The 15,561-nt window shown below is 30.8% G+C and overlaps 1 protein-coding gene across 1 annotated transcript; it reads left to right on the top strand.

Annotated features, from left to right (window-relative positions):
* The first annotated feature begins 5,503 nt into the window (after window positions 1–5,503).
* LOC134232552 (cytochrome P450 4F12-like) lies at window positions 5,504–13,630 on the top strand. Its single transcript, XM_062714539.1, has 10 exons — window positions 5,504–5,692; window positions 5,767–5,911; window positions 6,438–6,619; window positions 6,892–6,905; window positions 8,661–8,784; window positions 9,400–9,532; window positions 9,953–10,082; window positions 11,741–12,016; window positions 13,241–13,306; window positions 13,505–13,630. Exons 1-10 carry the CDS (start codon window positions 5,504–5,506, stop codon window positions 13,608–13,610), a joined length of 1,365 nt encoding a protein of 454 aa, XP_062570523.1. The 3' UTR covers window positions 13,611–13,630.
* Window positions 13,631–15,561: the final 1,931 nt, after the last annotated feature.

The raw sequence follows: 15,561 nt of genomic DNA, 5'->3' as shown, positions 1-15,561 counted from the left end.
AAAGTGGTGGCAACAAAAATACAACATTATTAAGTATTTGAACACAGTTGAACACAAATATTTACTAACAGCATGTACAGTGCGTAGACTGCTGCCCAATCCATTTATGTAATTGTCACATAATAAATTTTGTTCAAATCACAGTGAGTAGACTCTTTTCTAGATCTTAATTACATTATAAACATCAGCTACAGTTTTAAATCATTATAAAGAACAGCTTATAGTTTTGGTCTTTTTTCTACCTGCATTCCTTCATTTCTTAAAATTCATTTAATATCCAAGGGCTGCGCTTCATACCCATCAGTCCAATAAACATTTTCTTGACTTCTTCATTACTGGTAAGGTGATTGCATGTTAAATGTTTGTTGGCTGCACTGGGTCAATAGGTAATACCTATCAGTGTAAAAACGCACTTTTAGTTTCACGGTGCAATAATAATAAAATATAATTGTTAACATTTTATAAACTTATACATAAACAAGTTTAGTTTCCTCAATTCTATATCAATTTATGGAACGCCATCACTGCCTTATAGCATAAAATTATGCATTCATTATATCAATCTATCATCACGTGATGTGATCATATCTTTACGTTATGTCAATTTTTTATGGGGTGGTGTAAAAATATTTTTACACCATGTCAATGCTGCATTACTTGAAGTAAACACATTCTTCCATTATGTCGGCACTTTATAACTTGAAGACCAAAGTTCATTATGTGAAGTGAAAATATGTTTACATTGTGTTAAAACTTTATTACGTGAAATAAATGTTTCTTTGTATTACTGTATAGGGGATTAATTTCACGGGTTGTAATTTTCACGTTTTTCTCTCATCTGACACGATCGCGGTTTCTTGAATTCGCGGAATTTGGTATGTATATAATAAAAGTTACTTCCCTTGTCTCCATTTAATCTATACCATAGCTACATGTAAACGAAATTAATCAGCGTTATGTTTTTATTTCACGAACAACAGGGTAAGTTATTATAAAATTGTTATATTTTTTAAATAAGTATTTAACACAAGTGCAATTATTAATAGTCTCTAAACGTCAAATGACTTTCCTATATGCTATTACCACGAGTGCATGTGCACCCAAGATCATAATACAACGCGGCGAAAAACCACTGGACGGAAATAAAAGTTTTTATGTAGTTCTACGAAATAATATCCTTCCACATCGTCAGTAAGTTCGATATTTATTTGAATGATTTTTTAAAACCAAAATGTCGATAAAAACTGTACATGAACTAATATCCATGAGAATGCAGGTAACAAATCCACATGGTAACATTAGTTACGCACGGGTAATCAAAACCCATGGCCCACGTGTTTTGATTGATGAAACACGTTGGCTATTAAAACAGCTTTTGAACAAACACAAATTATTATCTGCCGATTTGAATTAGAGTAAAGCGTGATAATTAAAATTAATTGAGTGACATTACAACTCGCAATTACTGAAATGACCATGGACTGCACGTACACCTATACAAATCTATCGTAGTCTATTCACAAATTTCCAAATAAAACATGGAGATTATTGAAAATTTATTCACTGTTTCTTGAATTCACGGATTTGTTAACACCGTGAATATAGCGAATATTAACACCGCGAGTTATTTTCCCCCTATACAGTATTTCATCTCTTTAATATGTGAGGTCAAAATTGCATTACGTCAAGTTTATTTCGTTTTACATGTGTTCTATGATTAAATTTATCATTACATTAAGTCAAAGTCCATTCCCTTTTGTGAGTGTATATTTCTATTATAACAAAGCATTATTACGTGATGTTAATGTATCTTTATTTTACGCCGAGGTCATCACAATGTGAGGTGAATACATCTTACCTTTATGTCAGTGCTTTATCACGTGATGTAAAAAGGCTTATAACATAATGTGAACATATATTATGGAAACAGTCTCGGCGTTCCATATTATATCAACACTTTATTACATATGTGATTTAAAACTATCTTTACATTGTGTTAATCCTTTATCATGTTGATTACAAATGTTCATTACGTGCTGTAAAATACATTTACATTATGTCAAAGTTGATAACCGTGTTATCACGACTGGGAAGGGGGGGTCTTGATTAATTAGGACAAATTACAGAGACATTATATGAGGGGGGGTCTAACTTCCTCTTTTTTCCGACATAACTTTATCATAGAAAATATTCATTGAAATTCAACCCCACTTTTTGCTGAAGTATGAGGGTAATGTATTATATTTGGAATTTCTTTTTAGGACTGATCGAAGTTGGACCTCCCCCTCCCTTCACCCGAAATAGGATTTTCGAGTTCGAATATTTTTTTTTTTTTTGCTTTTTCTTGTACGTTATTTTTTTCTGGCTAGGCAAACCTCCCCCAACTTTCAAAAACGATGCAACGTCACTGGAATTAGTCATTTTTCAACCATTCCAGGACCAGAATTCTGTTACAAAAATCTACCAGTCCCTCACTTAAATCAATTGACCATGCCTTAGTAAACATGGTGTCCTATTAAAAAAATTTGAATTTTTCTCATATACAAATTTTAATTGAAAAATTCAAATTTTTGTAGAGGACAATGGGCTCATATCAGTGGCAATCTTGGGTTCTTGAAAAGAGTAGCTATAGGGGGACAATATGGTGTCTAAGTTGGGGACCAGGGGGTGAAAGCCCGGAAGCTCACAGGCTCTAGATTTTTTTATAAAACGTTTCAACTTTTTTCAGCTATACTTTATGTAAAACTAATGCAATGTCCTACAAAGGTAAATCAATTGATTAATTTCATGCATATTTTGGTCACTAAAGATGGGAGGGCGGGATTCCCCTCTCCCCACCGACTCACCAGTACACGTATGAAATACGATGTGTTTACACTTTTAAAAAAAAAAAAGGAGGGTTAAAGACTGATAAAAAGCTTAGGACAGTGTTCTGTAGTTAGATCAGAAGTTTCGGACTTTTCAAAATAATTCAAAATAAAAAGAAAAATATTGCTTTATGACACATGCTATTCGATTTGCGATAATTATGAGATTAAAAAGCCATTGAATTTCGACATTAAAAAAAAACAATCGTCAATAAAGATTCCATGGAAACATGATCCTATTTATAAATTTAACCTGATATTTAATTAAGGATTAATTAAGTCTTGTGTATAATTTAATGTTTGATATGTTTAATTTAAATTATTTGCATGTTTAACATATGTGCATGTAATATTGAAAACACAAAACGAACTTTTAGGCATAACCTAAACCTTACGTCACACAATAAAGAGTTGAAATATTCTAAGATATACTGACAAGAGGCTAAGCATTTTAGACACAATGTAAAGATACAATGGCATAACATAATAATGATCTGTCAAAAAGTAAGGGAAAATTGACACCATGCAATAGATTCCCGTAGTCATGTAGCACATTGATGACACAATATAGTGAAGAATTGGCCACATGTGATATTTTTTTCACAACATGTAATGAAATTCTGACATCGTGTTATAGCGACTTGATATTGAATTAAAATAAATTCACATCATGTAATGAACTACTTAGACCAAATAGTAGAGAGTGCACATAATGAAATAATGAGTTGAAATTATATAAAAACATCTTTACACCACGTAAAACTGTTTTGACATAATGTCGTAAAGAGCTGATATAATGCAATGGAAGATTGGCGCAATGTAATTGAAGTGGAGTTAATGTCATATAAAGTTAACATAATGTAATGGAAAGTTGACATAACGCAATAGTAGTGTGTGTAAATGTCATAAAGAGTTGACATAGTGTAATGGAAAGTTGACTCAATGCAACAGTACTGTAAGTAAATGTCACAAAGTGTTGACATAATGTAATGGAAAGTTGACACAATGTAATTGCAGCGTTCTGCTATAAGGCAGTGACGGCGCTCCATAAATTTGTTTACAATGATTAATCAACAGCTGATCATTAATGGCATTTTTGATTATTTTATTGCAGTAATTATATATTACTTATCTTTGTTATTTCAAGTAAAAAATGACTACTAAGTAAAACCTTTTTAAGAGTGTGATATATATACGAGGGTTGCTAGAAATGTTCGGGGACACATTGAATTACGGAAAATTTATTGTGTACTGTGAATTATGACCTATGTCTGAATAAATTCCTACAATTTGTTTATTAGTATGTAAAAAATCAGATCCATATACTAAAATCTTGAAAATTTACAACGATTTTTACTATGAGGTCATGGGATTCACGGAGCAATCACTTGACGTAAGGTGACGTGACTACCAGATTTCAACCCGTTAAGCTTTGTCCAGTTCTATAAATCTTTCATTTCTTCAGATTTTTCTTTACTTATCTTTAAAATTGAATATCTATATCAAGACATGTTACTTTTCTACTGTAATGTCTTTTGTACTGATTCGGATATTATTGATTACATTAACAATTAATTAGATTTCTACTCAGGAAATCATGAATTTTCTTGAAGTATATAGTTCACAATACATTCATGATTTCCTGAGTAGAAATCTAATTAATTGTTAATGTAATCAATAATATCCGAATCAGTACAAAAGACATTACAGTAGAAATTTTGTTATAGCCGATTTCTTTGACCCTTTCTTTCGGCCGATCTTCTACATGTATTATTTTCCCAAGATTTTAATATTTAATTGCGATGTTTGGATACACCACAGATTATAAGCTTTAGACACTAAATACAAATATTGAATTTATTGCGTAATTTTCTTCCGTGAAATAACTAAGTACTAGTACATGAATTTGTTAGGTACAAATGTAAATTTCATTAATAATTAATTTTATTATGGAGTTTCATAAATTTATAATAGTACCCGTGATAAACAGCACATATCTACGGAATTTGTGTGTCTGTAATTAAACAATTCATAGTTCAACCTTAATATGAGAAATCCGACATTTACACAAATAATCGGAAATCTCCACCCTTCAGTAGAAAAAAAATTACAATCTGCATTTCATAATAATCCATTAAATCATTATCAAAAAATAAATAGACAACTTTTGTAAAATTACCACAGTGATCTCAAGTTGTTTTTTTTAATTATAATACTTTTAATTTAGATTTGAAGCTTTTCAAGATTGGTATTTAAATAAACATATTGCAGTATTCAAACAAAATAATCTTTTCTTCTTAATTGTCAAAAAACGTTTCGAATTTTGAATCAATCCTATCAGGTTTTGCGGTTATCCTATCGTGAAGATCGTTCATCAGGTCTATCGTGATTTGCGTGTATCGTGTTTTGTGTTTACCCTATCGTGCGTGTATCCTATCGTATCGCGCGTGTATCCTATCGTGTCGTGCATGTATCCTATCGTATCGTGTATCCTGAAAAGAATAACGATGCGTGTACTGCACACATACAATTGTGAGTCGTAAAGAATAACCATAAATTCTGATAAGGAGAACTAGAGATGAGTTAATATACATGTATCACTCTATTTTTAGGTCAGTTGGCCAGCAGTGTAAATAATGGCAGTCCTGGGTCTCTCTATCCTTACCACATGGTGGTCATGGATCAGTTTTGGATTCATGACCATCTTACTTTACGTCATTTTCAAAGTGACCATGGCCTATATAGACTACTGTACCTGGGTCCACTTGTACAATGACCTCCCTGGGGATCCTTCCCCCAGCAGACTCTGGGGGCACCTGCTGAACGTAAGATCAGTTATAACAGACATTAGGATAAAGATTTAATGGCAGGTATTATGGTTGTACTTGTTGTTTTGTAGTATCCAGGGCCTAATGAGGAGGGGCTTAAATTCCATATGGAGCACTGTGACAGATACCCACTGTTTCACTTACTGTGGATTAGCTTCAGACCAGTGCTAATTCTCCACCATCCAGACACAGTCAAAGAACTTCTGAAATCTACCGGTATATGTGTAGCATTTCTTAAGATGTTAGTGATTTTTTAATTTAAAATTACGGCATAAGAGAAGTTATGCAAAAACGATAGTTTATGTGAAGATCAATATATTCTGTGCTAGGGGATCCTACATCTTGTTTTACTTTACTCTTGTACATGTATATGTTAAACAAACTTTATTGTAAATTAAGACATTGCAGCTTTAGATAGTAAAGGAACTTTCTGGTATACCTTAAATTTCTTAAAAAAAAAAAAAAAAAAAAAAAAAAATCAAAGATATTAAAGATAGCAATCAGTATTGTTATTGGACTTAGATCAACTATAGTCCACTGACATGTTTTGACTAGCCTTATAGTTTACAACATGCATTATTAGGTAGAGTTTTTTCATTGTCTGTCAACATGGTCAGTTTTGATAGTGTTGGCCATGATACTAATGAGTATTTGTTAAGACCTAATTAAATAACTGAAAAGTTATAATCAATCTTAAGTTAACCAAAATGTTTTCTTACTTTAACCCTTTTTTTTCGGATAGAACCAAAACCACGCCAGATAGGTACAGTATATATCTTGGGTTTGGATTGGTTGGGGGAGGGTTTACTGATAGCCAATGGAGAGAAGTGGGCGCGAAATCGCAGGCTCCTGACCCCAGCATTTCATTTCGATATTCTACAGTCTTACATAGCACTCAAAAACAAGGCTGCTTCTGTTCTGGTGGTAAATATCTTTACGACATAAACAACTGAATGCCTTTTGGGTGTTTGTTGAATATAAGATATATATATCAATTTAGTATCTGTTTACCAAATATCGAAACATTTCTAACACATACGTACAAATCAGTTTAGCATGGAGGTTAATTGTTGTTAAAAATTATAAAAAATCCAAAAATTCTGTGTTGACTTTTGCAACTTATTTATGTTGACATGCAACTTATTCATGGAGCTAGTTGTGACATGCAAGATTATGAAAATTTTCATGTTGACAAGATAGATGCAAAGAAGTTGGTTATGTTGACATGCGAGATAAATATGGACATGCAACTTATAAGTTTTGAGTTGTTTTCATAAATAAGTTGCATGTCAACATATTCATCTTGCATGTCAACATATTTAAGTTGCATCTCAACATAACTAAGTTGCCAGTGTGCATTTTCCATAACTAAGTTGCATGTCAACATAAATAAGTAATATTTATCTTGCATGTCAACAGTTAGGTTGCATGTCCATTTCACTAACATATTTATCTTGCACGTTAGCATAAATAAGTAGCATCTAGCATGTTGGATGTCACATGTGGACAATATTTGAGATTTTTGAAGATTTTTTATAATATTTATTTGATTGCAATTTTCTTGTGCATATTTCCTTCTTGCATGTCAGATATAACTGTCAACAATAGATCAAGCAGCATTTTTTTTTACCTAACATAAATATTGTTTTTTTTTTTTAATTAGAATGTTTATTTATCAAAATAATTTGAGCTGATTCTTGCCTGTTTACTAAATATATATAAAATAGACATTTGATTTTAAATAACTGTCAACAATAGAAACCCATTCTGTTTTTACCAAACATAAATATAGTGTTTTTTTGTTTTTTTTTAAATTAGAATGTTTAGGTATTAAAATAATTTGAGCTGATTCTTCCATGTTTAATACATACATACTCCTGGGTTTCAGAGACACACATCCTTATGTTCACGCTGTTAACGTGCTGTCCGATATTTGGGTGACAAGGGCTTTGTAAGTTATCTACATACAGTCAAACACGCTTATAACCATCACACTTAAAACAAATTAACACTTACAGTGAAGTGATTTTCACTCCCCTTTATGAAAGTATATTTCTTTGCTAAATTAACAAATATAATGAAATAAATTGATAATAAAGCAAAACCATCCACCTTTTGCAGTATGTTTTACTGTACAAAAGTTCATGCATCATTTGTTATTGCTCTAATTTTAATTTACAGGTATTTGTCATCTATGAATATTCACATTTACTTTGTTTGACCCTAATAAAAAGCATTATAAAATTACAAGTGATAAATACTCATAACAAACAAAACCAAATCACCAAAGTCTGTATGGTATATGAATATAGGGACTATGCCATTACTGTTTAAACAAAGCGAAAAAATTATGTCTGTTATACGATTCATTTGTATTTCTTTGTTGCAAAAATATAGTTTATCATTTTAGATTGAAAAATAAATATAACTTTGATTGTTGTTATCTGTTTTATTGTGCACTATTTACGTTTCCGGATGAAGCTGTTCCAAAGGCTGTTCTATCAATTGCAGCTTACATGAAGGATAAGGCGGATATTTTTAATAGAAAAATCAAAATTGCGGAAAATAATTGGGAAAAAAATATAAATATATGCATTGAATTATCATTTTTTGAAAGATGCAGTCTCATAACTGCAAAGGTGCGTGCAAACAAATTTTTATAACGCGCTAACGCGCGTTACTCAATATGTTTGCACACACCATTGCAGTTATGAGACTGCATCTTTCAAAAAATGATAATTCAATGCTTAAATATAATCCAGTTCAGACTAACTTAACACAATCATGTAAATATCAATATTTAGAATTTGTTTGCAAATATACATGAATGTGCAAAGAAAATTATTAATTATTATTTTTAACACATTTGATCTTTGTTAATGCATAAGGTATGATTCTTATTAACTACTTTTATCAAAATACAGTAGAAACCGATGTAAAGAATGTTCACATGTATTCGTTACAGGACGCCTTGGTTTTACTCGGACTTTCTGTTCAGTTTGTCAGCCAGTGGACGAGAGTTTAAAAAGAACTGTGATTATGTGCATAAAGTGGCAGAGAATATTATTGAAAAGAGAAGAAAAAGTTTAGTGAGTTGCCCTTGTCATCCCTTTTATATAATTAAGGAATAACTATCTTATTTTTTGATTTCATGATGTGATCAATCGATTGGCTTGCGTGATAATTTGCATAAACGCCGATGGGGAAATAGAGTACATTTACAATTTGTAATTTTATCTAGGACAAAGACTGTAAATATTGGGGAACCAATTTATGTATGCATTACTGTATATAAGGACTTTTTTTCGCTCTCATTTTATTTTCGCCCCTTTCGCCCTACACACAGGTGGGCGAATTTAAAACTGGACGAATTAAAGAAAAACAAAGTATAATTTCTTAAACAGAACTTTGACTAGACGTATTTAAAATGGGGCAAATTTTTTTACAAGTGTGGAAGGGCGAAAATAACACGAGGCGAAAATAACCCTGTATACAGCATTAAGAAAGGATTTATTTCACTGCATGAAAGAAAGATATTGAACCGAAAATTAAAAAATTCATAGGGAAGAAAGTTTGTAGTTTATGAATTATTATTTTCTCTAGACCCACTTAACTTTCATTTTACAGTTCCCTTACATGATAGATATGCACATTATAAGGATGGTTATTAATAATGTTTTGACTTAATATGAATGATTCGGTAGAAAGAAGATGGTCCAAATCCAAAAACTCGCCACCTAGACTTTCTGGACATTTTATTGACAGCAAAAGATGAAAATGACAAGGGCCTGACCTCACTAGAAATCAGAAATGAGGTGGATACATTCTTGTTTGAAGGTAGAAATTATAGACCATATTTCATTCAGTTTAAGTAAAATCATTATGTCTATAATTATTATTAAAAGTTAGTTTAATGGATAAATTTCTACTTGTTGTTAAAACGTGGCTTTGTCATCGAGTCAGATTACTCATTTTGATAACAGCATATGTATTGAAGGAGCACATTAATGCAGCAATATAATTTGAAATAAAAATCACTCTCATGGTGTTTGTAGTAGGAATTGCTTCCCTTACTACTGCAAATATTTTCTACAGTTTACATATTGATATTTGATTATCAAATGCCTTAAAGAAAAGTACATTCCAAGGAGATGTCACATCAGTACTTTAAATTTTATTTTCAATCATAGATTTCCCTGGTGAGTCAATGGATTAGTCTCTTTGTTTGTTTAATGGTACCAACTTCTTGTTTTTTAGGCCATGACACAACTACGAGTGCCATGTGTTGGACTTTGTATTTGCTGGCCAAACATCCTGAGCACCAGGATCTCTGTCAGAGAGAGATAGACAAGCTTCTGAAGGACAGAGACAACAAGGATCTAGAATGGTAAGGGCACCTGTCTCTGTGTTGTCTTGCTGAATGTTTCAGCTCCTCAGAATGATAAATAAAACCCATGTCTCTGTGTTGTCAAAGTACTATAGCAAATTACAAACAAACCTCAGAATGATGAACAGAACCAATACGGCAAAAAGGGCAAACAAACTACTATAGCAAATAACAAACAAACCACTATGGTTTGAAAGTAGTTAAATAGTAAAGCAAATCACATGCAAATGAGCTAACAAACCTACAGTATACTGTAACAATCCATAAACAAACCACTTCACCGAAACCACAAATAAACCACATCAACAAACAACTAACACATCACTCTAACAAACTACTAATAAACCACATTAACTACTAACAAATCACTCTAACAAATTACTAATAAACCACATCAACTACTAACAAACCATCTCAACAAACTACTATCAAACCACTCTAACAAACTACTAAGAAATCACTGGTAACAAGTCATCAGCAAAACACTAAATTTCAAGTTTCTCAACAACACATGACAAATCCACAAGTTTTGGAAAACATCTAAAAACAGTCACATTTTGAAATTATCAACAGTTCTTGATTCAGAGTATTTTAAATTCTAGGATTAACAAGTTTAGTCAAATTAAGTGCAACATTCCAACATAGTCCCTTTTGTTAAGGAGATGTAATTCAAAGTCAACAGCCATGCATTTATCACACTCTCTTTCATGTGCAAATCTTCATAGTATATTTCACGAAAAACAAATGTTCTTGAAACTGATCGACTTTTTTATATTCCCTGCTTCATTTGGCATGGAAAATGCTGCAGTATATATCTCCATTTTTCTGGCCTTAATTGCAAATATGTAAAACATCTTTTTGGTCTCATTTTCAAGTATTCGATTCATCACATAATCCAATGCTTATATTTACTGATCTAAATTAGTATAGGAATCAAAGGTCAATCTGCAAATAAATAAAAACCTTATAAAAACATACACTTCCACATTCACAGAAGGTTATTGTAGTTCAGCCTTATTTTAGGAAAAAAAAGAACTTAATGTCACGCATTAAATACCTCCTCTGTATCCAGATCCACCTTTTAATAATGTTAATTGCTGCTTTTACCAGTAAGGAAACTAATACATACTAACAATTTGGATGTCCCGTCACCAGTTCCTTTGTTTCTGATCTGCTGGACAGGTGGTTTGAAAATTGGCAAGAAAACACTGTTGCAAGATACCAAGTCTAACAAATTATAAAGAAATCACTATCAGTAGAATGAAAGACAAACAAACCACTTTTGTTATTTTTAGAAACAGTGCTTTGATAATGTTTCATTAAATGCTATACTATCAAACTACGTATTGAACGAATCATAAAAATATGGTTTATTACTAGTTTGTTAAATTATTTTTTCCGTTTGGAATCTTTGTTGTTAAAATTATATCTTTGTATTTTAGGGATAATTATCCACTACAATTATAATGTTTCTGGCAATGATTCTCTAAGAAACCTCATATTTTGAAATTAAAAGAACATTTTTAAGCTGTATGAATATTCTTTAACTCCATTAAATATAAGATTATAGATAATTTTATGTATGTATATACGTAGTAAAATGTGACGATTTTGCTTTCATCATTTGATATATGATGCGATGTGTTTCCTAATTTTAGGACTGACTTATCTAAGCTTAGTTACCTAACTCAGTGTATAAAGGAGAGTATGCGGCTCTACCCCCCAGTGACCTTTATACAGCGGGTCACAACCAAGGAGACGGTGCTACATGGCCACCCCATTCCCATAGGCACCACGATGGGAATTCCGATCTATAACCTCCATCATAACAAGGCAGTCTGGGAAGACCCGTACGACTTCCGCCCCAACAGGTTCTCCCCCGATAGTGAGAAGAATGACAGCTTCGCTTTTGTGCCTTTTTCTGCAGGTCCCAGGTAAGACCTGCTAAGTCATGAAAATGTTTATCACAAGGAGATTGGATCAAAATTGAAAGACCTATTAAGAACCCTCTCTACACTACACACTAAAGAGTTCTGCTTCTATGGTATTTTTCTGCGATTAGAGTGATCTGCCCCTAGGTCTAAATTCTACAAAAAAGAAATTCACAATATATTACTCAATTTATAATTAATTAAAGTATTCTTAACATTTTAAAAGGCCAAGATAAATTAACTGAATACGTAATTTATCTATATGGAAGTAAAAAAAACAGTGATTTCTTTTCACTGATACTGAGTTGTCTTTGAACATTTTTCCCTGGGGTAAATGTCACTCAACATAGAGTGAAAATTGAATAAATAAGCCCAATATTAACTCCTTTATACAATTTATTTTTCTCAATGTCCAAAAAAGATTTTGCACTGGTGTTGAGAGGGTCCTAAAGTAATTTTAACAAAATACCTCTTCTAAAGACTTCTAAAAACCTGTCGTGTCTGCCTTATCATCCAGTTTCGAGATTTAAGGTCAGACGAGACGTTCCTCAAAATCTGTATTGTATATCTTCGTAATGTATGAAAAATATTCAAAATTTTAATAACATTCTGATTTCTAAACCATTTTCTAAACGTTTTTTAAAAAATCCAAACACTTAAACATTTGAAACTGGAAAATTATTTTTCTTCCCTAAAGGATTACATAAGAAAAACTACCCCTGGTATCTTGCAGAAATGCCTGGTAAGGTACCTCAATTTTTTGTGAGTAAACATGTTTAAGTAGCAATACTTCAATGACAAACTCTTTAAAAAATTTATCTATTATTAAGGAACGTCTCGTCTGTCCTTAAAAACAAAAAAAAAACAAAAAACAAAAAAAAAAACACACACACACACACACAAAAAAAGATTATATACGATAGATTTTTAAAAATATTTTTGCCATTTAAAGTTGCATACAATTTTAACCTGTTTAAAATTTGTCCTGCCTTCGAGGAAATAATGCTGTCTTCATTGACTTGACTTTACTTTGCATAAAGCAAGCCCATTTGTTACGAGGTTGAAAGACTGGGGACAAATTTTTTGCAAAGTTTTTACCTGCAGTATCCAGAACTAGCTAAGAGATCTGCTGCATAGTAATGTTATAATGAACTCAATTCAAATACAGAACATACCACTTAATACATAACTTTTATACTACATTTATAAATATTCTTCTCTTTTCAGAAATTGTATTGGTCAACACTTTGCAATGAATGAAATGAAAATCATTCTTGTTCATATTTTACAAAGGTTTGTAATATGAAAACTAATTTGTTAGTAATCAGATTTTAAAATTCAGAATAAAAAATGGATTCTTTTTGGTTCAGTAAAATACTGAGCAACACTTTTGTCATAAATTTATGACTGAGAACAAAATTTATTCTTTTCTTCAATGCCATTCTATATCAATAAAAATATCAATTACAGTTTAATTATATTTTTCAACAGATATGAATTAAGTTTGGATCCAGATCATGAAGTCAATATTAAGATTGGGGTTGTATTACGAACAAAAAATGGAATAAAAGTCCAAGCAAGGAGAAGGGATGTATAACATTCAGAAGCTTGCATGTATTTATGTCAATGTATACTGTTCTTAAATGTATAGTTTTCCATGTTTGTTGAATTTTTATAAATTTATTACTATGTTGAGCCAGTAATGTTTAACTACATTTAACATTCAATTTAACAATAAGGTACATGAATTGACAATTCCTTGCCATTTCATTTCAGTTCCATTCCGCTGTCTATGAACCTCCGGTTATATAGCTAGTCTTAATTTTAATTATGCCATTATTTACTTAAACAAATACTCAGTTCTGTTATTTGTTCAATTTTTTTATGTTTTGAGAGATTTACAATAAGTAAATTTGAACTTAAAAGAACCTTTGTCTTTGATATTCAAATAATGTGCTAAAGATCAAAGATTTTAGCTGCCAGGCAAAATTTAAACCAAATGGCAACTTATCTATAAGGGGATTTGAGAAGTAGAACAATTAGAATTCATCATGTACAGTATGTATACCTGTAGAAATATATTTTGAAAGGTGCTCTGTACAAGTGAATAAAATATTCACTATATGTGATGAATATTTTTTTGATGTTATATTTTAGTCAAGTTAAATAAGTTGTTTTCTCAAACCCTGCAATTTTAAAATTATGGGCCCTTAGTTAGATGTGGCTTAAATTTTACCTAATAAATATATTCTGTATGTATGGCAAGTCAAAAATTGCAATATTCAATCTTCTCCATTTGTACTGTATAAATTTCCATTTATATTGTATAATTTTAATTTGGATTCTATAATTTTCCATTTGTATTGAATAATTTTCATTCGTATTTTATAATTTTTATTTGCATTGTATAATTTTTCATTTGCATGGCATAATTTTACATTTGCATTGTATAATTTTTCATTTATATTGTAAAAAAATCATTTGTATTTTTATTTGTATTCTATATTTTCCATTGATATTGTATAATTTTTCATTTGCATTGTATCCGAGCTCGGGATTGTTTATTTTGGTTTTTTACAAAGGATTTCATTCGTTTAATCTAATCATATATCGGATTTGGTAATAACTATATGAAAAATTATACAATGGAAATTGAAAATATACAATGCAAATGAAAAATTATACAATAAACATGATTTTTTTTTACAATATAAATGAAAAATATACAATGCAAATGTAAAAATATACAATGCAAATAAAAATTATACAATACAAATGAAAAATTTTACAATACAAATGGAAAAGATCCAACATTGCAAAGTTTGACTTGCCATATGTATGTATTAAAAAACAACTTTATCTAATTATAAGAAGGATAATTTTTCATTTTTCCTTCTTTGTTTACAACGAAAACGTCAGACTTGTTTAAACGTCCTGATAATGAAGCAATTCCATGTTATTCAGAGACATCTTTGAGATAATTTGTGGCCATTAATTATCTGAATTAAAGCACAATTTTCATAAGAATGTAAGGGATAAAAAAAATTTCATGAACTGCAGGGCTGGTTATTAGGTGAGCATTGTAAAGTTTTGTCATTTACAAAAAGGAAATAATATATATTGAATAAAAAATTTAATAAAATTAAAGAATTAAAATTCAATTTCATAGGATTTGGTACACAAGTAGACTACAATCAAATATTGTACTAAATTTTTAGAATATTTTGATAAAATAATTTGACAAATAGCAAATTCACTCAAATAAATTTGATTTTTTTTAAATGTTTAAAATTCGTTTGCAGCATGTCTTTTGTGTCAAATACTGTCTTTTATACTTCACCTTAACATACTCTAGATCTTAATTTTAGTTTTACTATGCATACAAGGGCTATTCATTAAATAGTGAGACTTTGTTAATGCAGAAAGAAATAACATAGCATTCTTTCCTTTTATTTTATTTTTTACATCCCTTTAAAATAATCACTCTTTACTTCAACACATCTTTGAAGTCGTTTTTTCAGCTTTTGAACGCGCCTTTATATTTCAAG

This window comes from Saccostrea cucullata, unplaced genomic scaffold (assembly GCF_032062105.1).
Source record: "Saccostrea cucullata isolate Sc308-1 unplaced genomic scaffold, CSIRO_AGI_Scuc_v1 ctg596, whole genome shotgun sequence".
Lineage (NCBI taxonomy): Eukaryota > Metazoa > Mollusca > Bivalvia > Ostreida > Ostreidae > Saccostrea > Saccostrea cuccullata.
The sequence above is the reverse complement of the archived record's forward strand: the minus strand, read 5'-3'. Positions and strand labels throughout refer to the sequence as shown.